At 43.1% G+C, this 26240-nt stretch overlaps 3 protein-coding genes across 3 annotated transcripts; 1 reads left to right on the top strand and 2 right to left on the bottom strand.

Moving 5' to 3' along the window:
* Positions 1-826: 826 nt before the first annotated feature.
* On the top strand, positions 827-14777 carry LOC142397721 (protein phosphatase Slingshot homolog). The gene is made up of 17 exons (XM_075481296.1): positions 827-1028; positions 2881-3016; positions 4090-4127; positions 4228-4399; positions 5805-5920; positions 6042-6110; positions 6961-7026; positions 7647-7829; positions 8334-8427; positions 8545-8673; positions 8897-8943; positions 9102-9248; positions 10830-11030; positions 11209-11479; positions 11578-11676; positions 11781-11876; positions 13441-14777. The coding sequence occupies exons 2-17, from the start codon at positions 2969-2971 to the stop codon at positions 13576-13578; spliced, it is 1914 nt and encodes a 637-aa protein (XP_075337411.1). The 5' UTR covers positions 827-1028; positions 2881-2968; the 3' UTR covers positions 13579-14777.
* Positions 14778-14941: 164 nt separating this feature from the next.
* mrpl18 (mitochondrial ribosomal protein L18) lies at positions 14942-16519 on the bottom strand. The gene is made up of 4 exons (XM_075481300.1): positions 16258-16519; positions 15978-16146; positions 15169-15403; positions 14942-15072 (listed from the first exon to the last, which is right to left on the bottom strand). The coding sequence occupies exons 1-4, from the start codon at positions 16343-16345 to the stop codon at positions 14995-14997; spliced, it is 570 nt and encodes a 189-aa protein (XP_075337415.1). The 5' UTR covers positions 16346-16519; the 3' UTR covers positions 14942-14994.
* A 664-nt stretch (positions 16520-17183) lies between these two features.
* Positions 17184-25621, bottom strand: tcirg1b (T cell immune regulator 1, ATPase H+ transporting V0 subunit a3b). Its single transcript, XM_075481295.1, has 21 exons — positions 25347-25621; positions 24173-24295; positions 23291-23369; positions 23027-23175; positions 22833-22928; positions 22668-22729; positions 22455-22581; positions 22273-22355; positions 22101-22194; positions 21708-21920; positions 21469-21619; positions 21218-21357; positions 20658-20815; positions 20465-20555; positions 20266-20384; positions 19973-20186; positions 19270-19380; positions 19096-19182; positions 18877-18997; positions 18546-18717; positions 17184-18009 (listed from the first exon to the last, which is right to left on the bottom strand). The coding sequence occupies exons 2-21, from the start codon at positions 24287-24289 to the stop codon at positions 17916-17918; spliced, it is 2478 nt and encodes an 825-aa protein (XP_075337410.1). The 5' UTR covers positions 24290-24295; positions 25347-25621; the 3' UTR covers positions 17184-17915.
* Between the last annotated feature and the right edge of the window lie 619 nt (positions 25622-26240).

Below are 26240 nucleotides of genomic sequence, written 5' to 3'. Positions count from 1 at the left end.
GGAACAACGTATTGGTTCATTTGAAGTCAATCAACTATCAGTATCTTGTTTCTATGCCGTTCAGTTGTTTCCTCTATAACTTGGGAGAAATTCTTGCAAGTATGAGGCATGTTTACATTACTCTAAATAGGCACAGGGAGCGGACAATGTCGTAAACGACGAACGTGATCGTAGAACGCATGCGCGTCTTAACTTAAAATAGAAAGGCCCCATGAGTTTGATTTAGGAACCCTCTTCAACTCTTGTTGGGAGGCAACAGAGATAATCACTACCCCACTGTACAGCTCTAAAGCAGCATTCTAATTAAAAAAAGTATCTGAATAATTATTCTATCCGTGAATGGCAGCCGGGCTAATGTAGGCAATATTAAGATTATTGACCAACTTTAACCCCTGTAATGTGGCAGTGTGTTAGATGTCATGGTTGGATCCACTAACAGCCCGGTTAAAGGGAAAAGTCCCTGCAAATCAGAACAAAATTGCTCTGAGTGATCACTTTAGTTCTTTTTACCCTGACAGGAGTGCATCCCAGGGATATTGCTTTCATCCACGGGACTTAAGGGGTTACTACATGATCTTGTGATTACCACAGAAGAAACTGCAGTGCTACTCCTACATTTAATGTCAATTGGGATTTCATTTCTACTAGTCAACAAAAGAAAATGTGTAACTTCAAAACTCTGATTGATATTCTGATCACTTGCTGATACTACTGTACTTTAGATTGGGAGGGATTTGTACGACGGATTTCCTTCTATGCTTATCTAACATAAAACGCAATGATGAACGTGCTTCACTGAGAATTAACTCTGTTAATCATTTTATAGACGACTCGCCCAAAGTTTTCCTGCGTGTGACGTCACGGTCCCCTCCTTCTCGCGCTCCGCTCAGTGGATCAGCAGCCGCTGCGCTGTAAATGGTGAAGTCCTCCTGCGACTGCGGCAGAGGGCGGAATAAGGAGCTCTCAGTACGGAAGACGCAAAACAGCACCCAAACAGGAAATTAGAGTGGGGAGCCCATCCTGGAAAGGTGAGGAAACTGGCTTATGTTTTTTAGACTCATACGCATTCTTGTTGCCTTTGCGCGTGCAGCGGCAGCAATAAACGTCACCTACATTTGTTAGCTCGGTCTGCCTTTTACGTGCTGCAATTTCTTGCTTGTGTTTTGTTGCTGTAACAACGGCGGTGTTAGTAGTATTATTATTATTTTTAGCACAGTGCTCAGTATCAAACCATTTTGTACGATTTATCAGCCGTTAATCATGTGAAAAAGTCAGTATTTCATCAGAAGGCATCGAGCCTAAGCGATTTGCAGTCATATCAAGTAGGCGTTAACACAAGGTCCAGTCAGTGAACAAACCTTCACTGGGCTTTGGGTGTGTGGCTGTGCAAACCAATATGTTAATCTAGGCTATTCTCTATTGCTATTGATCGATACTGCTGTCGATATTCATCTTTGGCACAAAACCGTACCTTATCAATCAGCCTTACTCTTTAAATTAAAAAAAAACATTAAAAAATGTCATTATTTAATCTCGCTTTCACGATATGGTGTTTTCTTTTCACCATTGTTCTATTTAGATTCAGATTGAATAATGTTGTGCTTGTTTTTTGGTGTGTATAATGTATACAATTAGTGTATTTCTGATTAATTGTATTCCTATGAGTTGGGAGAGTTGTGCTGGTAGTCAAAAAAGGTCCAGTTATTGATATATCTGGATACACTTATCAAATTAATGCAAGAAACGTGTAAATCCAGTAATGTGATTCATTGCTACAGCTGCAGATGTGACAAAAGGTTAGATTGTTTTTTTAATATAGGTTACATTGCACGTCATCAGTAAAGTGACCTAAAAAGTTTCCATGTTTTATTCCCATCGTTAACAGTTTTAAAATAACATAAAGGCAAAAAAAAAAGATGGCCCCAAACCAAAATATTTTGTCACACTCCCCTGTAGCAAGTATCACAGCTTGTGAACATGTTTGCGTCAGTAAAAAGACAAACGAGGTCTTCTTTGGGGAATTTTCAGACACTGAGGACTTTATAGCTGCACCGCATCCCCAAAGCCAGACGACAATGCTCTTACAATGAAATATTGAACTCACCCCTTCCCCCATCTCCAAATATACATTTGTGGTGAGGACACCGGATAGGTTTTATTCTGATTATTCCTCCACGAGTGTCATATGGATATATGGCTGGTGTGGCCATAAAGTAGAACAGTTCTGAAGCCTGCTTCATCTTCGCTGGGGTCTTTTGCATTCGGAAGCGGACTATCTTTGGCCCTTCAGCAATCGTACGACCTGTTCTCGCTGAAGGTTTCTCACTCCTGGAAACCTCAACTTGACCTCTATTGCTAAATGACTTTAAAAAAGGAAACGGTTGAATAAAAAAGCTTAATGGTTTCCTCTTGCTTTGTGGGCCTAAATTATTTCAGATTTCAGAGGTGTAGGCAGCAGATGGCAGCTGAGTGTTTATACGGCTTTCAGAGATGTATATACATCCAAGTTGATAACTCAGGTAAAATGGTCCTATAGCTCAGACTTTTTGCGCCAGGCCCGTTTTTTTTTTTCACACAGAAACTGGAAAACAGAAAAAACTCAGCAGTCTTGCTTGAAACAAAAAAAAAATTACCCGTGTGTGATTTTGTGCTTTTTGGAGATCCGGTCTTCATCTACTCGGTTGGCTATTAACAAGAACACAAATTTTCCCTTGGTATTCCCAAATCTTTTCCAAACCTAAGTTGGCTGAATTTAGTACTGACGAAGCTTCTAATTGAATGTTTTTCAAACTGTAGCCATGCCTGTACCTGTCATCGGATCTTGTTAGGCTATTATTTATGGCGCGTAATTTTACCCAGAATATCCATTTGTCATTCCAGGAAAAACTGCCACTCACGGCTTGCTGTGGGTTGAGGAACCTGCAGAACCTGTCTGAACCTGCCAGTGGAGACAGACCTGTGCTGTGCAATGGCTCTGTTGACCTTGCATAGGATCCCATCTATCCCCACCACTCCAGTGAGTGCATTCTGTTATAATATAATGTCTGCTGAAAAGCTCATTCAAGCTGTTAAAAGCATGCATGTAATCATGTAAACACTCTGTCACCAGCCTCTGTCCCTCTGTGTCTCCTCTAGTCTCATTCTGTCACACAAGTATGAAAATAGTTTGATATAATGCCGAAGGTCTGGCTTTCTCCTGTTCTTTATCATCCAACACTAAACCATAAATAACTTTACTGTGGGCCTAAGTCACATTCTTTGCATATTTTGTCACATAATCTAATCCCCCAACTATCTTAACTTGTTTTTTTTTCTCCTTTTTTTCTTCTTCGACCCCCCCCCCCCCATCATTCCTCACCTGGCTCCCGCCCGCTTCTCTTTCATTTCTTTTCTTTCTCTTGACTCTGTCTGGACTTGTCAGTTACGTAAAAGGTAATGTTACTGTCTCGAGTTTCTTTCACTGTTCACCCCTTCTTACGCATTCCACTGCTACTTCTACTTGTCCCCCCCCCCCCCCTGCTATATATTTCTCCGTGGCTCATCATCTTTGTTCTGTATTCTCACTGTATGGTTTGAACCCACCCCCAGCTTCCATTTCCAAACGCAAACACAGCACTCTTTGTGTTTGTCCTGTCACTGCTGCATCTTATCTGAGTTCTACTACTTGTCAGACAGGGAGTTACTGGACATTTTCAATGATGTTCGTGTCAACAAAACTGTCACAAACACTGCTTCTTGAGTGCTCTGAGAGAACACGCTTGTCTCACGACATGTTTTTCTTTAGTAAGTAAAAAAAAAACATCAACGCTTCAGAGCATCAGAAACAGTGTGCAACTTTTTCTCATATATTTATATATTTTAATTGGTGTGCTACAGCTGGAGGATTTGCTCAGACCCTTCTTTGGGATGTGTGCATGTCCAGTGTTTTACATTAGAACGCATAACAAAAACGTGTCATCTCAGGTTACCATCTGCAAAAACACACACAAAAAGGTTGTTGATAAAAAGACAAATCGAGCATAATAGAGCCACTACGTTTTTCATTGCTCTTCTCTTCATGGTGTTTTCTTGTGATTCATTTATTTTAAGGATGAGAGCCTCCAAAGACGAGGAAGACTTCAGAAAAGGTACGTCAACTCTGAATTGTGGTTTTGATTGGCTCCTATCAACATGAGAAGGATTTCTCGGTGACAGCGGCGTGAAACCGACTTGTCTGTCTGTCTCCAGGGAGAGTTTTGCCCTCGTAAAAGGGGTGGCCCTTCTGCTGGAGGATGGCGAAAGCGGGAATCTCCATGAAAACGCTTCTCCCGTGAAGCAAAGCGGTAGAGCGCCAGACAAGCGGCACAAACACCTCCATGCCATGTTTGAACAGCTCAGACCAGAAGATACCATCAAGCTGGTGAGGACTCATGCCCCACTCACACGTTGCCAGTCAGATCAGTAATCTGAAAATGTCACATGGAAAGAATTTTGTTTGTGACTTTTTTGCTTGGGAATACACACCTTTCCCATGTAACTTCACTGTCATGTATGACGGGATTATACATTTTAGCATTTGTGCTACCAGCTGCATTCATTCGGCGGCAGCTTGATGCCAGTGTTGGTTTTCAGGGCGTCATTTAGCTTTGTGCAGAAAGTATTCTGAAGAATTTTAATCTGAGCGCGTGCAGATATGGGTAGAATTTGGGCCAAAGAGAGTGTTAGTATCTAGGCCTGCCACCATCAACAATTCATCATGTAATTGCAATTATTTCAGATAATCACGATCATCTTTGCACAATTGTCCGCTGCTTGAAACAACACAACAGTCGTATTGCTGCAGTGTTTGTCATCGTTTGACAGAGCTGACTGAAAGACTGATGGAGACTGCGCCCTTTTGACAGCCTAATAGGAAAATGCTTGTCTACTCTCTTGTTTATGCTCCTGTATTTATTCCCAACAAATGTCTGGTTTTCTTCAAAGGTTAGGTAAATTACTTGTTGCAATTACTAAATTTGCTGATATTAGTTGGCTCTTACAGTGACAACAGCAATTAAATCACAAATCATAGTTGTTTGTGTGACAGTCATCAGCCCTAGAGTACCACGCTGCTACCTAGTAGACGCAGATACTCTTTTTTTTTTATATATAAAAACCCCATTATTTATCCAATGCTGTGCATTGCAGCAGCACCTCTTGTCACTCTTTGTCTGAAATGATCGGTTTTGCCTCCTGCCTCCTTAAAGCCCCCCTTCCACATCCTGCTGTGATTAGTCAGCTGACTGGTCAAAACCTTTGAGTGTGAGGTATGTGTTTATTTATTTCTTTCTTCTTTTTTTTGTTACAGTTATGCCAAACTAACCACTTGCTAGACGTCATGCAGTTGTGTCAAACTGATTTTGTAGCAGAAGGATAGCTGTGACTACGGATGAGGCTTTTTAAGAAGTTCAGGGAGAACGTCTTGTGTTGTTGGGCATGCATTCACAGAAATATGAAAATATCTCCGCAGTTACATGAAGAATGACTCGTAGCGAAATGAACCAGTCCTAATATGTAGTCATTTTCATTTCCTGCATACACTCGAACACACAACTAAACATTCATCTGTATTATTAAGCACCAGATATGGTGCTGGAGTGGACATTGTTTAGATTCATTCTCTTCTCTGATTAGATTTTTCCAGGAAATCCAAATAAAACAGTCTGCTTGGGATATTGTACGTGTAATCAGGGAGGACTTATCGGGCAGCACCTTTCTTCAAAATACAGTATGTGAAATGGGTTTATTTTCCTTTAACTGGATTCGTTCTTCTGTCTGTGTCTCAGGCGGTGCAGTTGGAGTCCGTCAGCTCGGCCAGAGTCAGGTATCTGATTGTCGTCTCCACGCTGGGCAACAAACAGGAGAGCATCCTGCTGGGCATGGATTTCCCCAGCCCAGACAGGTGTGTGTAACCAAGATGCTGGTGTACTGTTCCACAAAGAGTGCACAAGATAAGAATCCTGCTCACTTAACAATCGGTTTAACTGCTTGAGATCCCTCATTCCACCCGTGTTACTTTGCAGTGATAAGTGCACCGTTGGACTGGTTCTGCCAATATGGAGCGACACACAGGTGTATCTGGATGGAGACGGGTAAGATTCCTTTTTAAAAGAGACAAAGAGGGAGGCAGGATTGAACTGAAAAGCAGTAGTGAGGAGTTTGTGAGGCTGCAAGCACAGACTGTGCAACCTGATGCCTGGGATTCTTTCCAAAGACAATGTGTTATTCATAGGGTTGAATCATTTGCTATTAACTACACACGCTTACACTCTCAGACCTTTACGTAAGCATGGAGATCATGCGTTTTCCTATTAAAATGAAAGTAAAGGGTGGATGGCTTCTTCCCGTGTCTCTGTATATAAAGGTCAGTGTGAGTTTAGCCACTGAAAGCTCGAATGATTTCACCATGAGGTTGTGCAGCATAAGTTCATGTAGAACACCACTGTTCAGGCCAGCTCAGTTGTGGTGTGCGTGTTGATAGCTGAGGACCGTTATCAACCAGCTTTGCTTTCATTTAAAAGGCAGCTTTTGAGCTGTAGACACGCAGAATAGGAACATAGAAAAGAGCACTGCAACCCTGAAAGCTAAAACTGTTCGGGCTGACGTGGTGTGGGTACTTTGCAGTGGCTTGCCGTGCCTTAACTAATCTACTGTCACATGCTGGGTGTCATGCAAGATGCTTTGATAAGTTGCCATGTCACACCAGCATGCTCACCCTCCTTACACCTCTGACTGCATTAGCTTTTTTTCTCACCATCCTCACATTTACATTCTGCACTTAATTCACAAGACCTAGCACTAATTTACACTGAATAGTTTATCTCTATGCTGTTGTCCAGTGGTGCTTCTTCCTCATTTATCCTTCTTCTTCTCTTTTTCTTCACTCGACTTGATTATCAGAGTTCACATTTCTGTCTCTTTTTTTTTTTTCTTTTCCTGCAGTGGTTTTAGCGTGACCTCAGCAGAGGAGACCAGAATTTTTAAGCCGGTTTCCATGCAGACCATGTGGTGAGTGTTAGTGACGCAAAAGTGTTCAAACTGAAATAACTGGGGTACCTCATTTGTCACACCCTTCTCTTTGCGATTTTCCTGTCACTTATTCGGCCCATAGACATAGCGAAATAATGCGGCACTGAGCATTCAAGCACATCACTCTATGCAAAACACTTTGCCAACATCATTTCTGTGTGGAAAGACATACTCGGAGCCCTGCCTGCACCCGCAGAGCTCAGAACCAAGAACCAACTTGAAACCTGCAGCCAGACCCACAACTAAACACATTACTCGCCCACCATGAAGTGTTTGTTATTACCATCACAACAAGCCATCAGGCTTATGGATAACCACTGGTATTGGAGCAAGTGCAGGCCTCTGCCAAATGTGTGAGTCAAGTCAGTTAAGATAGTGGTTGCTCAATGCTTCACATGATTTAGTAAAAACAGTGATTCAGGACACATATAGATGCTCTCAGAGATTGTACCTCGGTGCGTCCCGGGTGGATACACAACTCTAAAAAGAGCTAATGACAGGTACAAACAGGTCTCTTTAGGATTTTTTTTCAGCGTGCTCAGATGGATCTAGTGACATTCCCCTCTTTCCCCCCCCTCCCCCATCCCCACCGCTGTAAGGTCAGTGCTGCAGGTGCTGCACGGCTGCTGCGAGCGGGCTGTCAAGGCCACCGTGATCCCAGGCAGTGGGCTGGAGTGGGCCCAGCACTACAACCAGCAAATTGATTCTGATCGCTTCTGCCTCAACGAGTGGGAGGCCATGAATGACTTGGAGTCTGTCCGCAGAGACAGCGATGGACAAAGGTCAGAACCATGTCTGTGTGAATCTCAGTTTTACGGCCTCTTCTTTCCGTTGCCAAACGAGCTGAAACGATGTCGGTTGTTAATAGAGGTGAAACATGAAGTATTGTCTCGTTATTTATTTAATTATAAGCAACAGTGTAAAACTGTTCCACCACTGCCAGCTCAAGCGCTCCAGCTCTCATCTTAAGAAAAGTGGAAAGTACAAAGTAAAAATGGAAGCACTTACTAGAAGTTCCTATTCTACAGAGGGACAGTTAATCCTGAAAGCTGAATAAGTCTTTATAAAAAAAGCTACTTCCAGCTTCGTCTGTGAAGTACTCACATCTGCAACGATGCCTCAGTATTCAACCAATTAAGCGTGACGCTTCATTAGATTGGATTTTTTTTAGTCGCATTTAGCTTCTGTGTACTGCTGTAAATGTAGAAGGGGTAAGAAATGTGCTTGTTTTTATTGCTTATGCACACTCAGCTTTTACTAATTCTTCGCTTGTGTCGTACGAGAAGCTCGGCAGACAGAGTTTCCAATGAAAGACTGATCAAAGAGCACCTGAGAGACATCATGAGGACTGAAGACCTTGACAATCTCACGTCTAAAATGGTGAGACGCACAGGCAGATTGATCTTTCAGAAAAAAAAAGGGGGGGGGGGACGTGTTACTCAGTGGAAGAATGCGTCAACATTTTTGTATCATTTGTTTTTTCTTGTGCGGCTGCAGGTGCACTCTGCCCTTGAGACCAGGATAGGCTTTGACATGAGACCCTACAAGGAGTACATTGACAATGAGATCCTGGTTACCATGGCTCAGATGGACAAGCCCTCCAAAATATTTGACTACCTTTACCTGGTGAGTGATTGTCCAGCTTCAAAGACAGTAAAACACTTTACTTTACCACCATGGAGAACAAGTGTTCTTTCATCAGGATGTTGTCAGATGACTGTTACTTCCCCTTTGTTGGCCATGTGTCGACAGCGATAGGGAAGACGGCTCTGTAGGCCCTTTCCGTCTTGTCGTCTGGGCATGTGCCTGAACGCTTCTTTCTTTTTTTTTTTTTTTTATCTGGTTTCAGGGCTCTGAGTGGAACGCAGCTAACTTTGAGGAACTGCAGAAAAACAAGTCAGTGTTTTTTTTGTGCCTGCAAAGTTTTCTGCAGCTTGTTTTTGCCACGGATCTCTGTATTGCATTGTTTTCATGAAATGTGTGATACGGGGCTGTGCATGGCGTTCGTCTGAGTCACCACTGTGGCTCTGAGTCTGCATCTGTATGTCTTTCAGTATTGGCTACATTCTGAATGTGACGAGGGAGATTGACAACTTTTTCCCAGAAGCCTTCACTTACATGAACATCAGAGTGTACGATGTGGAAGCCACCGACCTGCTCCCCTACTGGACAGACACGTACAACTTCATCAACACTGCGAGGTAGACCTGAAACAACAACAAACACACAAAAAGATCCCTAAACTCCAGAGTGTAGTAGTCTTAAATTGATCACCGTCTACATGTACAAGCTTCTTCATATTACTGTCCAGTGATCCTTCCGGAGGATTACCTGCTCTTTCCACACATGGTCACACATTATCTAGAGTTATTGGCTTGGTAAACTCCGCTTTAAAGGGATAGTTCGCCTCTTTTGACATGAAGCTGTATGACATCCCATACTAGCAATATCGTGCATGAACATCTTCTTACCCCCCGCTGCGTCCTGTGAGCAGAGTTCCGGCCTCGTTTTGGTGTTGATGAAGGTAGTCCGGCTAGTTGGCTGGGGCCACAAAAATAAAGCGTTTTGCTTCTCAAAACAATATGCGTTCAAAAGAGTAATACATTTGCATCACAAAATCCTTGTCCAGGAAAAAGTCAGACCTCACAATCACTTGGCGCTATTTTCTCTCTCTTCGTATCACTGCGTGCTGCCGCCTGCCGACAGCCGCGCCTGTTTCACGGTGTTTGCTGCTCAGAAGCAGGGGACTGCTCGGTCTGCACCTTGTAACAGGCGGTGCTGTCGGCAGACGGCAGCATGCAGTGATACGAAGAGAGAGAAAATAGCGCCAAGCGATTGTGAGGCACAAACCATGTGCAAATGAACAACACTATGGTTGTAGGTAATAACTACCGAATGCTAAACGCACTAAATGTCCCACTGAAATGCCATTTTGACTGACAGTCTGTAAAAGCAAGGGGTTGAAATTTCAGCGTACAGTATTTCCCAACCTCCCTTTTCTTTTCTTTTTTTACCTGAAATTAAATGATACAGTTGTATACACAATACAACTCTTGTGTGAGTTGGGTAGATATGGAGCATATTTAGCATTGTGTGGCTCAAAAACTGGAGCCAAAACAATAACATCAAAACATAAGAGCAGCAGAACAAAACATCGGAACTTCCCCTCCCGTGGGGCAGAATGTTTCTCTGTTCAACTCACCTCCTTAACCACAGAGCTTCCCCTGACCACGTTTCCAAGGTGAAGCACTAAGCCTCGCCGCTCCTCACCGCAGAAGGCTCGTGCAACACAGTTTCGTGTCAAGATAGCAGTCATTTTCTGGTGCTCACGTCACCGTGAGGGAAACACCTTTGGACTACACCTGTAAGGCCCTTCTAGCAGCAGTTGCATCGTCTGTCATTCGGTCTCGGCTGTGAGTCATCATTGAGATGCAGTCATTTCTGGTTCCTGAAATCTCTTAAGTGTTTATTTATTCAACATAATCCGTCCCTAGTCAACAAATGCAGCCTGACTTTTGAAACACGACTGCCCGGAACAGAAAAAGATGGCTTCTGTATTTTCAGCTGCATTTGTACTATTGAAAGAGAAACTCTGAGTGAAGGCCCAGTTTAATCTTATCCGAACATCGTCCAGGAGTTCACTGGTTTGGCGGACGAGCAGCTCTTTGCACCACAAAATGTTTCAGAATATAATGAATGTAAAGTTGAGCTGGTGACTACGTGAATGTGTGCAGTACGCTAAAACCCAAAGGTGAGCTTCTCTCTGGCTCTGCGTGTTACAGGAAGAGTGGGCAGGCTGTGTTGGTGCACTGTAAGATGGGAGTGTCTCGATCTGCCTCCACGGTGATCGCTTACGCCATGAAGCAGCAGCGCTGGTCCCTGGATGTTGCGCTGGCCTACGTCAGAGATCGCAGATCCATCATCAAGCCCAACGACGGCTTCATGAAGCAGCTGCAGACCTACAACGGCATCCTCAACGCAAGGTCAGACCGAACGTTGTATGAAGGACTCTGTTCTGAAATGACAAAGTGTTCGTGATTTCCTGAGTAACGAAAGCCCAGCTGACATGAAATCGGCAGCTTTTGAGTTTCGGTGATGTCTTTGATTGGCGATATTAAGGCTCATGGAAGGATTGTGACGTATGTTGATACGTCTTTGCAGCCAGCAGCGTCACAGCGCACTCTGGAGGCGAAAGTCGAGAGACCAAAGACAAAAGTTGGCGCGCAAGGCGGAAGGAGGACAGGAAGAAAAGCCACAGGAGGAAGGGGAAGAGGAGGAGGAAGAAGAAGAAGAAGAAGAGGAAGAGGAAGAGGAAGAGGAGGATGAGGATGAGGATGAGGGAGTTGATGGTGACGAGGATGATGTAGAGAGTCCAGAAGAAAAGGATTCAGGCAGCGCGGATGAGAAGACTATTTCAGATGAAGACCATGAGGTAATTACATCATGAGTAAAATGTTTCCGACATTTTAAATCTTACAGATTCTGCGATGTTTAGAGTTTCCCCTCTTTCGCTTATCGAAACGCACCCAGGTATTTGAGAAGGCCGTCCCCAACTCTGACATCGCCCAGTCCCCCGAGCAGACAGGACCAGCAGTCTGCCCCATCGTCACTGTAAGCGACTCAGAGAAGGTGAGCAGGCGGTCTGACCCGGTTTTACCATCTCTCTCTCACACACAAACAGTTCATCTGAAGCTTATTTTTATTCTTTCAACCCACGTCTCTTTAATGTCAAGGTCGCTCCGAGTGTTAATCGCAGTGGCAGGATGGACCTCTTCTCCCTCATGCAGTCCATTAGCGAACTGGATGATGTGGATAAAGGACATGATCAGGTAGATGAAGCTTTCTCTTTCATTCTCTTCATAGTTTAACTATGCACACAAAGAAAGGGGATTTAAGATTGAAGGAAATTTTGAGAAACTTCTGGAAATTAACCCTGGGAAGAGTTTGCATGTCCCTTTAATTTAATGGGCAAACAAGACCTCTGCAACTAAAAAGCTGTAACATCTGGATTCGGCAAGACTAAAGAGAATATGGTCTGAGACTAAATAGTGGTGAAACTATTCTGGAAAGTTCCAGAAAAGATGCTTGAAAACCAATTCAGAAGATCAAAAGGACTAAATATTTAGCTAGAATTGTGGGGAAAAGTTCTCTCCATGTGAGATTATACTCGGATGTTACCACCGAGACCCCAGAGAACGAAAGTAATGAAAGTCAGTTTCTGTTTATAGCGTCAAACAAAGGTAGGAATTTTCCTGCATTGCATCTGGAAATGTACATTAGTGAAACCATTCTGGGTTAGAGTTGTGGAGGTTCTGAGCCGTTTGTGTGGTTTAATAATAAGGAGCAGATCCCAAATACCAAATGTATCACACGGCTAATTTTCTGTTATTATGGTTTAGTTGCATACAGCTCCCTGGATTAACTTGGATAAGGATTTAGTTGGAAAGTAACTCCTGCGCCAAACTTAAAAAGCTGGATAATTATTAAAGCTGCATCTTACGAGTCAGTGCCTGGCCAGTTAAACTGCAGCGCAGATGATGGGGCCTTGTTTTGGACTCCCATTAAAACTGATGCAGCCTGAATTTCTCACTTATTTGCAGCTTGTTTATGTCTGATTCAGTTTGTTACCTCGAAGCATCAAAGCCTGTTTTATGACATTTATGTTGCTTTAGTGGACTTGACATATTTTTAAAAAAACTAACTTTTCTTTAGTTTTTTTTTTTTTTTTTTATGGCAACTTTTGAAGAATACTTAACCCCTGATGCAACATGGTTGTCGCTGTGCTAATGTAAGACAGCACTTACCTAACAGATGGTTTTCTGTGCAAAGTCATCGTAGAGATCTGCGCTAAACTGTGACGGCGAATGTAATTCTCATCCCAGTTTGTTAAGAAGAGGCGAGCTCCTAAACAGACACTGTGTCACCTTAATCTCGTGATGAAACGGCTGTGTTAATGCGAGCGGTATGTGGACAACTTATGGGAGGAGAGTGGGGAAAAATAAAAGGTTGGATGAGTGGGAACATGACATAAATCATTCGTTGTGGCCTTCAGTCACCAGATCCTGCTAAAAGCACTGAGTTGTGTCACTAAATGAAGAAAGATGCGATTTGTAGAATCAACGCCAAAGTGCTTTGACTTCATGTTGACTTTTCTTTTTGTCTCCTGTCCGTACATAAACCCATTTGGGGATTTGATTGTAATTTAACAGCTTTTAGTGGTCAAAGCTGTTTCTCAGCTCCATTTCACCGACTAAAGGTTTTAAATACCTATGTTGCAAGTCATCCCTGTCGCTTTGGGCTTTCCGTCTGTCTCTCTGGCATTAAAAAAAAAAGAAATGAATCTAAAAATAGTGGCTCCTAACTGACTGTGCTACTTAACTGTCCTTTTCAAAGCTGCCTGGCAGTCCAAGGCGGTCTCCAAGGCAGCAGAGGCGTAGCCATGGGCGGCGCAGTCTCGCCCATCAGAGAGCGTGTGTGGATGTTTCACCTGAGCCACGCAGTCTGCCGGACGCCAGTCAAAGCAAGCCCTAAAGTGATCAAAGAGACGGACACGCGGGGGAGCACAGGAGGGACGATAAAGGAGCACCCGAAGGACACACGCCAAGGCTTTTATACACCCCTAACGAAGTTGTAGAATCTATATTTTTGTCGGCCTTTCACCGATGGCTCATTTCGAAGAGGGATTCGCTGCAGTATTGTTGCGCCGACACAGCTGTGTCGTCGTACGCTGGTTGTCATAGTGTTAAAATCTATCTTACTTCACACAAAAGGTTCGGTCCCGCTGGAGCTCCCTTGTTCCCTCCTGCCTTCTGTAGCTGTCCTATCAACACTGCAGAGATCTATGCAATAACTCTTCTCTTACTTTCCTCTGTAAATGTGAGGCTCTGTACTGCCAACTCTTCATATCTTTTACCTAAAAAAACAAACTGCTCGTTGTTCTCAAGATGAGAGGATTTCATTGTATCCAAGCTGTGCATTATGGACCACGTCAGGGCCAGTTTTATGGCGCATGCCTATTTGCCAAAACATGTATCCCTACAGTATGTGCCAGTGAATATATTTAAATGAAAAAGCTTATCATGCAGTCATGTTAAAAATCAGTGACACCCACTTTATTTTTATTCTAATTTAACGCAAGGACCCTGCATGAGTGCCTTCTACCTGAGAATGAAATGTTTTTTTTTTTTTTAAATGTTTTTATGACGAGGTGGTGGCAACATATTGTATTCCTCTTGTACCGTTTCTTACTTGGTTTGATTGCTTCGTAATGCGACACCCTAAGATTGTGTACGTACCAACACAGAACTGCTGATGACCTAAGTGCGGGTTTCTTTTCTTTTTAAACCACCCTTTGAGAGCAAACTGTTCAGGGTTTTCTTGTGTATTTCTACGTGGACTTTGAATGAATGGGTTAATAACTCAGACTTCACTTGATGCTGACGCGGAACATCATTTCATGCTGGCACCACTCTTTTTGTCCAGGAAACCCAAGTTTTGGCTTAACCCGTTTAACCTGCATGCTCACCATTAAAAGCAAAAACAGGCACTTTATAATCCCACAGCGCACACTGTTCACACTGCCTGTGGTTAACGGTGCACGTGATTAAAATGATCTTTTTTTTTTTAAGCTGTATTCACTTGTCTCTCCCCTGTTGTGTTAAGCTGTACGCCATCTGCACCTCACTCTTGTTTACAAGCACTTTGAGTTCAAAATAAATTATTGTACTCCACCCATTTTACCTCTTGATTAAATGACACACCAGATAAGAACAGCTTAGCTTCAGAGAGGCTTTATCCACGAGAAACAAACTACACGTTTTCTTGATGTCGTTGCTCACTGTAGTCTTGGCAACCTAAATAATCACACAGCGACAAGAGACAGAACGGGAAACAATGGATTTGGAGGACATTTATCAAAACAACAGATGTGTCGGATCACACCAAAATTCAGGTCTCAACATATTTCCTCCTGGGTTCACTGAGTGTGACTCCTCCCCCTTTCATTGCAGCCCTGAAAGCCTGAACCTGCAAGAGAGGTAGAGATAAAAAAAAAAATTAAAATGAAGCAGGTGCAGTAAAGAAAAATGACAAATATGTCCATCCCTGCTGTCTGTAACTCACAGCATCTGAACGGTATGTCCAGGGAATAGCCTTGTACACCATCCTGGTGATGCCAGCCTGTCGGCATCGATGTGCCAGCACTTCCCCCACAGCCTGACTCGCTGCCACACAGCGTGTGGAAGCCAACTCCTTCTTCACTGCCCACTCTTTGGTGGAACAAGAAAGCACCGGGACGGGAGAGCTGCTGGAGAACACTTCTGCCGTCACATGGTGTTGGCTGCGAGAGAATTTTAACCTGAAAAGACGAGAAGTGGCACACAAATGAAAGATTAGAGACTATGGGAACACTTCAGAAAAGCCCAGTAGCGCAACGTGACTTTTGTACTCAAACAGCACTTAAGTGTAAAATTGGCTGCTTTTAATGCACTTAAATCTTCCCAGCTGTGACTGTACTGTGCTCCAGTACAAGTATTTCACTTTAAGCTTCGCCATGACTGTCTAACAGTCCAAAGTGAAAAGACTGAAGTACATTTAACATACAAGTAAAGACTTTTAATGCTCTTTAAAATTGTGTCACTTTGAGCTCTGAAAATAATTCTATGAATCAGAATATAAAATCTAACAAACGACAGAAGTGTCTCTGGATACACATACATAACATTATCACAATCTTAAAAGCATCCAGGAATTTAGTCAAATTAAAAGGATGGAGAGAGATTCATGTCTTTTTCCTCAAAATGGCCATCACCAGGCGAGCTAATCCCAAAATACAGATAACGCAGTCGGCGGAAAGGATACACGATCAGTCATTTATTCTACATGATTCAGTCATAAATGGAAACAGATGGTTTGAGAAATTTCATCCGGACCTGTGGTAGAACTGCTGGTGGGGCCAGGTCGTCTTCCATCCCCGGTCCTTCACCGCCAGAGCCATCCGCTCCAGATTCCGGGGGTTTCTGTTCACAAAGGTCGGGTTCACGGCTTCGTTTTCATCGGCGCTTGGCTCTGGCCGAGCGGCAGCCTGGCTCATACACCGAGCTGCCACGACATGGGTTCACGACACAAATGGTAACCAGTGAGGTATTGCACGTCCACAGAAAACCGTTTACTGTCTACCACTTAAATATCATCAACCGCTTTCTAGCTTACCTGTCTGGTTGACGGACACCACAGGACGACATCGCTGAATTTGACCTAACAGCAGCCGAACATTTCGACAAACTTCCCCCAAAGCCATCTCCCCCCGAGCCGTGTCAACTTCACAAACTAAACTCTACTCTATTTGCTACCATCTAATCAGGATTTGTGTCCGTAATATATTCAAATCAACTATGTTGGTCTGACTGTTTGATAAGAAATCACCGTGACACGATGAGCGCCATCTTTGACATTCCAATAACATCCGGTTCACTTGGTGTTACGCAAAAAGACGCACTGACAGAAACATCGGCTAAATTTCAAAAGATTGGCAATAGTTTTGTGTAAGTTTGGGCAAAACTCTATCGTCTTAAGATATGACCACATTAAACAAGGCTTTTCTTGATTATTTTAAGTATTTGTGAAAGACTTCTAGTTCAACTTCATATTAATTGAATTTCACAGTTTCCTTTGAATCCACATTTATCCAGCCCCTGCCCTGAACATTAAAACTTTGCCAACAAAGTATCATATGATCGTATTATCAGCGATCACATCAAAATCGAATCAATTAGTTGTTAGAGAATAACTAAGTTGGTAAGAATGAGCTCTAACTCGGCCGGCTACAGCAAAAGCCTTGTGACATTAATGATTAGTTACACAATCTAATGATGTGATATAAACCGCACACCACTCTGCCTAGTAAGTTCCTTTTCTTCTGATATGTACAATATTGCAAAGTAGAATTTTGAAAGCTTATTTGTAAAGTTTATTGTTACATTATGGTTTTTAACTCTTTAAACTCACACATGACTAAATTCAATACCTTTTCTATCACTGATTCTTTCCTCACTTAGTCATAGACATGTGACACGTAAAACAATGTGGATAGGATAAGCAACCTTTAAACAACCTGGTCAGTGATTTACTTCACATAATAAGACTCAACAAGAACATATTTATTCAATTCCAATTCAAATTTGATCAATTTAACAGTTTAACCTGGCAAAAAAAAACTGAAAGAAAATGTCCTTTCTAAGGTTTGGTACAAAGTAGTGGCATGTCAAGAGAAGTTGTAATCCGTCCAAAGTCCATAATGCATAAACAAACAGTTCCAGTAAGGCACTTGAAACATCTAACCGTGAATAAATACCTGTGGTGTGGTGTGTTTGGAAGACATGACAGTGAGGGAGAGTATCTTTGGCTCAGGAAAATCATTCGCACCGTTCTGTGCTATGTGAACGACTCTACGGGACAGGCTTAACATTCAGCAAGTCAACAGTCACACATTCCCTTAAAATGACTGATTATTAGATGTACTTTCCCTTTTTTAGAATTGGTCTGTATAATAAAATTTTATGTGGTGAAAAGTACATGATCACCAAATAATTCTTGAACTACTGAAAGGGCAACGAGAGAGCAGTACATAATACCTGATTTTAAAAAAAAAAATTAGAAAGGGGATACATATGTATACTTTACATCCAATAAAGTCATAATCCGTTGTACTGGGACTCATTCTACTAATGCAAAAAATAACAGTCTGTATCATTCATCATGATCATTGTGCAAGTTAATTAAACCATTTCATGGCCTACAGGCCACAGAATACCATTAAGATACACACCGACATATAAGTTAATTTAACTGTTTGGCCATCATTCAGCCAATCATATAGCAGTTGAAGCATTGATCAGAGATGGGAAGGAGAAAGGGACGAGTTTGTAGCCTGTCCCACTGTAGAACTTATTCTGAAACTCCACCCTGTAACAAAGACAAGCAAAGTCAATCTTGATTAACAATCACAAACATTTCAGCACACGACTCATTAAGTGTGGGGGGTTTTTTTTTTGTTTTTTTTTAAACTTCAAAATCCCTCTGGTCGTCATTTTTAATCACAAACACCCCAATGTTGATGCTCAGAGTCCCCAGAATAATAATTCAATGTAGATATCCTAACAATAAAACAAGTAATATGTCATGTGTGTCAATATGTCGACATGTTATACGCAACAGACAGACGGGTGCACAGCCGTGACCGATAAATAGTATTTGTGTTGACCAATATGAAAAGACATGAGACCTCTAATCTCCGGGAGGATCAGTGGACTTGCACAAGCTTTTTGTTTTCTACGTTTCATTTTTTCAAAACTGCTCCAGATCTTATCTAAAGCAATAATGCTGCTGATGTACTAATGGAGAGAATCAAAACAGCCTGCATAAAACCTAAATATAAAAGGATTCCGTCTTTATTTTTTCCTTCTTCCTCCACCTCCTCCACGTCCTCCTCTCATCCTTACCAGTGTAGACGTAGCGCGTGGAGGAAAGCTGAGAGTCCCTCCATAACCAGAAGGATGGAGACAGTCAACACAGCAAAGGCGGCAAAAATGACAAAAAGTATTGCAGATCCCACATAGCCCTGCCACTTCAGAGCAATGCGCATGACCATCACCCACAGCACCTCCGACAGCTCTGTGGAGACATAAATAACTCAGAGTCAGGGGACCACAAATGGCTGGAAAAGAAACATGCGTCATGAGTGTGTGAATAAGTGACTCAAGGTTTTAAAGGAGCCTTGTGTGTGCATCATGTGAGTATGAGGATGTTGTGTTTGCGTGCGTAAGGACTAACGTGCGTGCGCCAAACTGAGGGCCCAGAGTCGCAGATAAGAGGCTGTGTTGGAGATGCAGCCCAAGCAGTACTCTATGGTGTGGATGGCCTGATGCATGAACACATCTGCGGCGTCGAACTCCTACGGGCAGCACAGTTCAAACCGTTAAACAAGAATCACGAGTGCATCTCTGACCAGATTTTAATCTGCTTAATAAATTCAATTAGGATTGTCCAGACCTCCTCGTCCGCAGCGCCACCCTCCACCTCCCCCTGATGAGTGTTAACAGAGCCGTCGTCGGCCACCAGCGGACGTCTGTCCTCATCCTGACGTCGCAGAGAATTAAAGATCTTTCAGAAGAAGCAACTCGGGAGGAGATAAGAGGGCAAAAGTTTGCTCAAACACAGACTCACAACTAGACGTCGTCTTTTCTTGAATGTTATGTATTCCCACGTGGGCTTCCCCAGCAGGAGGACCGGGACAGAACACAGAGCCAGCACCACCAGGATCTTCTGCACCACAAGCTACAAGTGGAGAGTTCCAGAAAAAAAAACACATGTTTAACAATAACAAGTAGTCTGCCCATTCAAGTCAGTTGTGCTTTGTGAAAATGACCTCACAGGAACTTAAAACTGGTAAACATCGCATCTCAACTTAAAAATGGAGAAATAATTGCTGCTTGTGAATGCTGTTAAAGCGCAGATTTTCATATCTGAAAAGAATGTCATTGTGCTCATGTGCTTGTAATAGACATGGCATCTGATGTCCGAGTAATCTGCTCACCAGCCTTGTAGTTACATGCCAAACTCTCAGAAAATAAAGCCCCCGAGCACATCATATGCAACATGGTACATGAAAAATGTTCAAAATAACACAAATAGCAGTCCTTTCCAATCTAATATCCCCATTTCAGTGTCATGACTTCACCTATTAAATGAACTTCATAAAAGATATTGTAGATTAAGTGTTTTTTATTTAAGATGGCACCATATAAGTGATTTTCATATTATTTGTGTACAATTAAATAAAACCCCTAGGGAGGTAGGAAAATGCATTTATCTGTACAAAAACTATGAAAATGTATTAAATGTCACGCTGTTGTGTATAAGCACACACCTGACCCGGATACAGTGGTGGATTGTCTGGGTTGTCCGTGAAGAGGAACATGTCTATGAAGTGGATCAGTATACTGGGAGCAATTTGGGAGTCAGCAGGAGTGTAGGCAATCCACTTAAAAACCACCATGAACACCAGGTAGCCAAAGAGACTCAGCATGAAGAACAGCTCCGGGATCAGCACAAAGAACACGCTGCTGAACTGACCAAAGTGCCTGCAGAAAACAACAACAAGGACAAGTGAAGGCAACCCACAGTGAATAATAAAAGGAGTAACAGTGGAGGTCTACCTACCAGTAGTTGAAGAATGACAAGCAAACTCCAAAAGTCATGTGAATGACACCGATGATGACCGACATCTTCATCTTGTACGAGTTCAGGAAGGTTAATTTGTTGTTAGCCAGGCCCCAAACCTATAAGCAACGAATGCAGAGTGAAACAGGAGCAATTTTGTGCGCTTTTAATTCAAAGAAGAGGAATATAATGGCCATACCGGGTCAATTCCAAACGGATAGGGGCTGGTAAATACACCAGAGACAACGGGATCCATGGACAAGAACTGGTTCCCTTCCAGCACTGACGCACTTGAAAGATATGAGACAAATGTAAGGAACACAAAAAAAATTAAATAAAATAAAAAAGGGGGACAATACATTTCCAGCATGCTTGTATGAGCTGTCCCTCACTTCCATATGTTCTTTTGAAACATGGGGCCAACGTTCCACCCTGAGCTGAAGGTATTGATGCCTCTGCTGAAGCACTCGTTGTAAATGGCCCCCGTGTAGACAGAGAACAGTCCCATCAGCAGAATCAGATACCGTCCTCCAAACATCATCCTCCAGATCTGAAACACAGAGGAAGCACGCCCTTCAATATTCTGTGTTCACGACCAAAAACGGCTTTCAGCCCTCCTACACGTTTTCACTCTTAAAATAATTTGCAACCCAACACCAACGCAAAAAAAGGGTTCTTTTTTTTTTTTTTTTTTCCCAATGAAGTTTGTTATGCAATAACTCTTACATGATTGTACATTGCAGCATCTGCCCCCTAACGTTAGTTGATTTGGAGACTTCCACAAAGCTCAGATTCCAACTAAAGCTCTGGTCAATAACAGGGCTTATTGGCACAGAAGACTATGCTAAATCAGAGTGTAAATACACTCAGTGACCTCACAATAGTTTGATCTGTTGTTTTTGGTGTTTTTTTTGGTCTTTTTATGCATAAAAAAATGACAAGTGTGAATTACTTCATTGTTATTGCTCCTGAGTTTGGGGTCCTTCTCCTCAAGAACCATCCAGAGGGCAGCCAGAGACATCAGTAAACCATGACCCACATCCCCAAACATCACCGCAAACAGGAAGGGGAATGTAATTATGGTGTACACAGCTGCAGAGGCATTGAGAGAAAACTTGTGACTAAAGACTCTTAAGAATACTGGCATGAATAAGCCTTCTGGGACTTAAATAAATTGCCTTGGAAAGATTTCTGCTGACGCACCTGGATTGACCTCACGGTAGCTGGCCACTCCGTAAGCGTCCACGATGTTCTGGAAGCCAGCTGTGAAAGAGTTGAGGGGAAACTGAGTGGGTGGAGGGGTTGAGGAGGGCAGACGGTTGTAGAAAGAGTCAACCCCACTGCCACTCTTCCTCTGAGGATGGATGAAGAAAGAGGATTACTGATTTATGTCGAGTCCAAAAGATATACACCCGTTTGTGTCTGCTGTAGTGCAAACTCACCCCTCCCTCCCTCAGGGCACTCTGCAGCTCGGGCAGCTTGGCAGTTGGGCACCAGGCCTCGGCGATCAGGCATTTGTCAGTGACAGAGGGGCTGCAGAGATTCAGCACCATCTGGATGGCCTTACACTTCTGGACTCGCACCTTCCACTGGGGCAGAATGGCCACTGCGCGCAACAACAGCTGCTGCAGAAAGGACTCAGTCTGAGACAACACCTACACACCCACAGGAGAGGGAAGTGAAAGAGGAGAGTGTTTTAATACGTTGCACATTTAATAAAAAAAAACAAACGTTAAATACAGATTATCCACTTTGCTAGAAGGTAAAAGTTGCAGGAACTGCATGAACGTAGCAAGAAAATGGCACTCCTCAATAAAAAGGGACACTCCACTCACTGATTTGATGTCTTCAATTCTGCCTTGAAGCCCCTGCAGGATCTCCTCCCTCTCAGCAGGGCTCTCAGGGTATGCAAATGTCTGTGTGTGGAAGCTGCGAGGGGGAAATTCAGGCTCAATAGAAAGCCGTGTGAACTACACTGAAATAAACAAATGCATAAATTTGCCCCACCAATCGCATATCTTCTTGACTTTCTGCCCAATCTGATCCCCCCAGAAGGAAATGAGGAACACCGTCCACTGCACCATTTCCCCCTGAGAACCAAGAAAAGGGCAAACGGAAACTTATCAGAGGAGACGGGTCAAAAGTAATCTGTCACACCACAATCCCCATCTCTGTCTCCAAGCTCCCACCGTGTCTGGGTGCTCCAGTCGGTCCTCCATTTCTCTGAAATCCACGATAATGTAACCACGACACGCCCGCCATAGCAACCGCTCAAAGGAGGGGACCTTCCAAGGATGGACCACCCCTGCCACGAAGCTGCGGAAGGGGACAAGCGGGAAAACTTGTTAAATGAGAGTGAAAGCGTGAGAAACTCCATACCAATTTCTGACAATGAGATCTACCTGAGTTTGATATCTTGGCGGTTATCAAAGAGGCCTTGGCTTTCCAGCACAGGAGGCGGTGCCTGCGGGAAGATTTATCTGTGGTTTGTTTTATCCTGCTCAGTCATTTGAAAGAAAATCTTACCGTGATGCGAAAGCTGCGGCAGATGTGCAGCTTCTAATCACCTGTGAGGCTGTAAGCGAGTGCGTTCTGGTCAGGACTCCTCGGTACTGACAGAGCTGGGTCAGCTGGGCCCGGAGGCTGTCTCTGTTTCTGGACACCTGAGGAGAAACACACGCACGACACATCCCATCAGTCCAAAGAGCTCATCCTTGTCTGACGGTGCTCTAAATATTCATCATCTTGGCCTTGTTTTCACCTCTTTGAGCTCTCTGGCCAGCCTCTCACTTTCCTCCTCTATGGCGATGAGTTCTCGTTGCTGAGGGGCCGAAGGGATCGGGCACGGAGGGGGGAGGGGAGTCTGCAAGGGTGGCGATAGGGAGCGGCTGATCTCCTGCTCCAGGAAGGCTGAAGGACAAATAAACAGTGTCAGAAAGAGCAGATGGAGGATTCGGATAAAACGAGTTAAGAGGGGAACCTGGATGGACATTGACGCACAGTGATAAATGAGTCCATCACTTACTAAAAGTCTTCTCAAGCTCTTCGCATCGTCTGACCTCGCCGACAAACTTCCTCTGGAAGGAATTTACGTTAGGATTTAACTGCAGAGGAAAGAGGAAGAGGAAATCGGGATTATTCGTGTCCATCTGATTAAAAGCAGACAGTAGGAAAATGTTGCCTCAAGGCAACAGATAGCTCGTCACATCAACTCAGATGCAGAGTTTCACATCCAGTCGAAAAGAAATCAGCAAAGGTGCTATTAATGCTCATGAAAAGGGAAACAGCGAAAGAAGATTTGCATCTTTAACTGAAACACATGAAAATGACGCTGAAATCAGCCCCAGTCTTAGTGTTCGGAGGGCTTCGCTCCACAAGGTGACGAACCACGAGGGAAAACAAGACTCTAAACCAGAGGTCTTCGACAGGGGGTCCGCGGAGGTACTGCAGGGGGGGGGGGGGGGGGGGGGGCGCGCGAAATCTTTGGTTGATTAGACGATTTTTAAATTATTTTTTTTTTAAAAAACAGTTTTTTCTCACAAATTGTGTGCAAACGTGCACCATTCACAGATGGTTTGAGGAGTCATTGTCCCATCTACATGCATGTTTAAAGTTAAAATCTGTGGATTATTTGAATAGCTCAGTGTTGTATGCAAGATGTTTGTTTATAAATGGCAGTGGCACGGCCACCCTGTACCTTGCACATGTTTAAAATAAAAACATTAAGATATTAACCTGTGTATTATTTGACTAGCTTAGTATTGAATGTACAATAACAGAGGAGCTATGTTTATACACGGCACTAGGCCCCGTTAAATATAAAACACAATTGTATGCCATATAAATCCATCAGTTTGGGGGTCCCTGGCCTGAAAAAAATTGAAGACCCCTGCTCTAAACGACTCACGTCTCTGAACTCCACCAGGCCCAGCTCTCCCAGCTCGCTGACACAATTGTAGGCTGAGCCCGATTGGAGGAACAGCTGCACCAGGCACACCTCCTCGCTTCGAAACATGGATCCCATAGTTGCCTGCACATCACAGAGGAAACAAGTTAACGTTTTCCATTTGGCTTAATTGACCATAAAGGAAAATTATGAAAGGAAAGAATACAAGTATCTCTCATTCAAAAGGTTGACTGAGAGATGTTTGAAATGGCAGAAGGGAGAGACACCGAATTAGGTTTGTCAAAGTTCACAGAGAAGGTGTGTTTCAAGTTCCAACAATAAAAGCTTCAAAGTGACAATGCAGAAGTTCCTCAGTGGAAACTAAAGAAAGGGGAAGCGTAACGTCCCTGTGGCCGAGATGATCAGGTGGGACTTCCATTCTTTCACAGGCATGCTAGCGCCGGTATTCTCACAAGTTTCTAATGATCGTTTTCAAATCCTCAAAAAAAAAAAATTAAAAAAAAAAAATAAAAAAAAAGACACACATGCAGAAAACTTTGCTGTCCACGTTTATCCAAACACGGAGCCACCTTCACAAAGGTTAGAGCTGGATTTTTGCTTTGTTTTGTTGTTGTTTTTCTTTAAAAAAAAAAAAAGCAAAAGGACTGCTTCTTCAGCTTCATTGTTATTTTGTAGGCTGTTGAACTAGATTACAGACAGACTGACCTCCTTGATGGAAATCATCTGATAGAAACCTAATAAACTGCAGCTTTCTGTGCCGAGTTACACAATTTGTGATTTTACTGGGAAGCTTGATGGAGCGTGACACAATGGACACTTAAATACACCAAAGCACAGTGGGTTTAGAGAGGGGGTAAAAAAGAAACTATTAATTTCATGAAAAGAGCAACGTTCTTGTCTGTTTCATGTCCATAGTGCCTTTGTCAACATTTTTCCTCAGAACTGAGATAGAGTTTCGTTTTTAGTGGCACGCCGTCCCAGCTAAAAACGAAGCAAAGGAAACAGACAAATAAATACATGAATAAATACATGAACGGATCACACGTTTTGTGTTTGAGGAGTTAGGACGAATAACGTAAGCGTTTGGTAAGTCATGACAATAGCAGTCGATGTGGAAAACAGATTGAGAAAGCCCAGAATGAACAGAAAACCAAGCTAAGGTGTGATATCTCACCTGTCTGCCTCCTAGATTCCTACGCGCTCGCTTTCAGGAGGCCCAGCTCGGTACCGACGGACAGGCCGGCGACTGCTGACCTGGACAAGCCGTGAACGTGTTTGTAAGGCTTGGAAGAAGTTCTGTCCCCTGCAGTCCCTTACTTCCCGTTAGCGAGAGTCACGTTACTGCATTCTCACGTGATAGATGACGTTTGTTCCCTCATTTGGCCACGAGGGGTCGAGGTTTTCGTTTATGGCGGCAAACAAACAGCACCTTCTTTCGTTAGGTGTTGACTGTTGGGAGATAAAAAATAAACGTTAAATGCGGAGTAGCTGGTTTGTCAAACAAAAACTGCTGCAATTAAACTGACTTTTTCATTCAAATTATTTTGGGGACCTCTTAAAATACCTTGTAAGTAACTATCCAAGCAAATCCTTAAAGAGATCAATTAATCAACAGACAGCAAACTGAAAAAAAATAGTTCCCATTCTTGTCACTCTTATCTTGTAGGACAAAAGACAATGGAACATGATGAGGCTGAAAAGGATGAAAATAAATCAACTCCGAGCTGCATTCACACTGAAAAACGACTTGTTGCTGCTACCTTTTTACCTGTGTTGGATTATGGAGATCTTAAATTCTGTCTTATTATGTCTGTACATGGTTGACACGGTCTATCATGTCTCTCTGAGGTTCATTACTAACTGTAAACCATTGACACACCACTGTGAGTTATACACTCGAGTTGGATGTGCTGCTTTGGCCACCCAAAGACTTAGTCATTGGTATACTTTATATAGAAGGCATTACTTGGTCTACTGCCTTCCTATATTTGTTCCTTAATTGCACAGAGAGGTGCTGGTCCTCCTTGCTCCTTCCGTTCTCAAGACTCCGTGTTGCTTTCTGTTCCAT

Source organism: Odontesthes bonariensis, chromosome 13 (genome assembly GCF_027942865.1).
Source record: "Odontesthes bonariensis isolate fOdoBon6 chromosome 13, fOdoBon6.hap1, whole genome shotgun sequence".
NCBI lineage: Eukaryota > Metazoa > Chordata > Actinopteri > Atheriniformes > Atherinopsidae > Odontesthes > Odontesthes bonariensis.
This window is presented reverse-complemented; position numbering and strand designations above follow the sequence as displayed.

Coding starts and splice junctions, on each gene's coding strand:
- LOC142397721 (XM_075481296.1), top strand. CDS start 2,969: ATGGCTCTGTTGACCTTGCATAGGATCCCATCTATCCCCACCACTCCA. Junction 5,921..6,041: donor GATTTCCCCAGCCCAGACAG/GTGTGTGTAACC, acceptor GTTACTTTGCAG/TGATAAGTGCACCGTTGGAC. Junction 11,480..11,577: donor TTTCAGATGAAGACCATGAG/GTAATTACATCA, acceptor AAACGCACCCAG/GTATTTGAGAAGGCCGTCCC.
- mrpl18 (XM_075481300.1), bottom strand. CDS start 16,345: ATGGCTTTGGGGGAAGTTTGTCGAAATGTTCGGCTGCTGTTAGGTCAA. Junction 15,404..15,977: donor CACCAGCAGTTCTACCACAG/GTCCGGATGAAA, acceptor TCGTCTTTTCAG/GTTAAAATTCTCTCGCAGCC. Junction 15,073..15,168: donor GGACATACCGTTCAGATGCT/GTGAGTTACAGA, acceptor CCTCTCTTGCAG/GTTCAGGCTTTCAGGGCTGC.
- tcirg1b (XM_075481295.1), bottom strand. CDS start 24,289: ATGGGATCCATGTTTCGAAGCGAGGAGGTGTGCCTGGTGCAGCTGTTC. Junction 22,730..22,832: donor ACTCGCTTACAGCCTCACAG/GTGATTAGAAGC, acceptor ATCTTCCCGCAG/GCACCGCCTCCTGTGCTGGA. Junction 18,998..19,095: donor GTGGCGCTGCGGACGAGGAG/GTCTGGACAATC, acceptor TGCTGCCCGTAG/GAGTTCGACGCCGCAGATGT.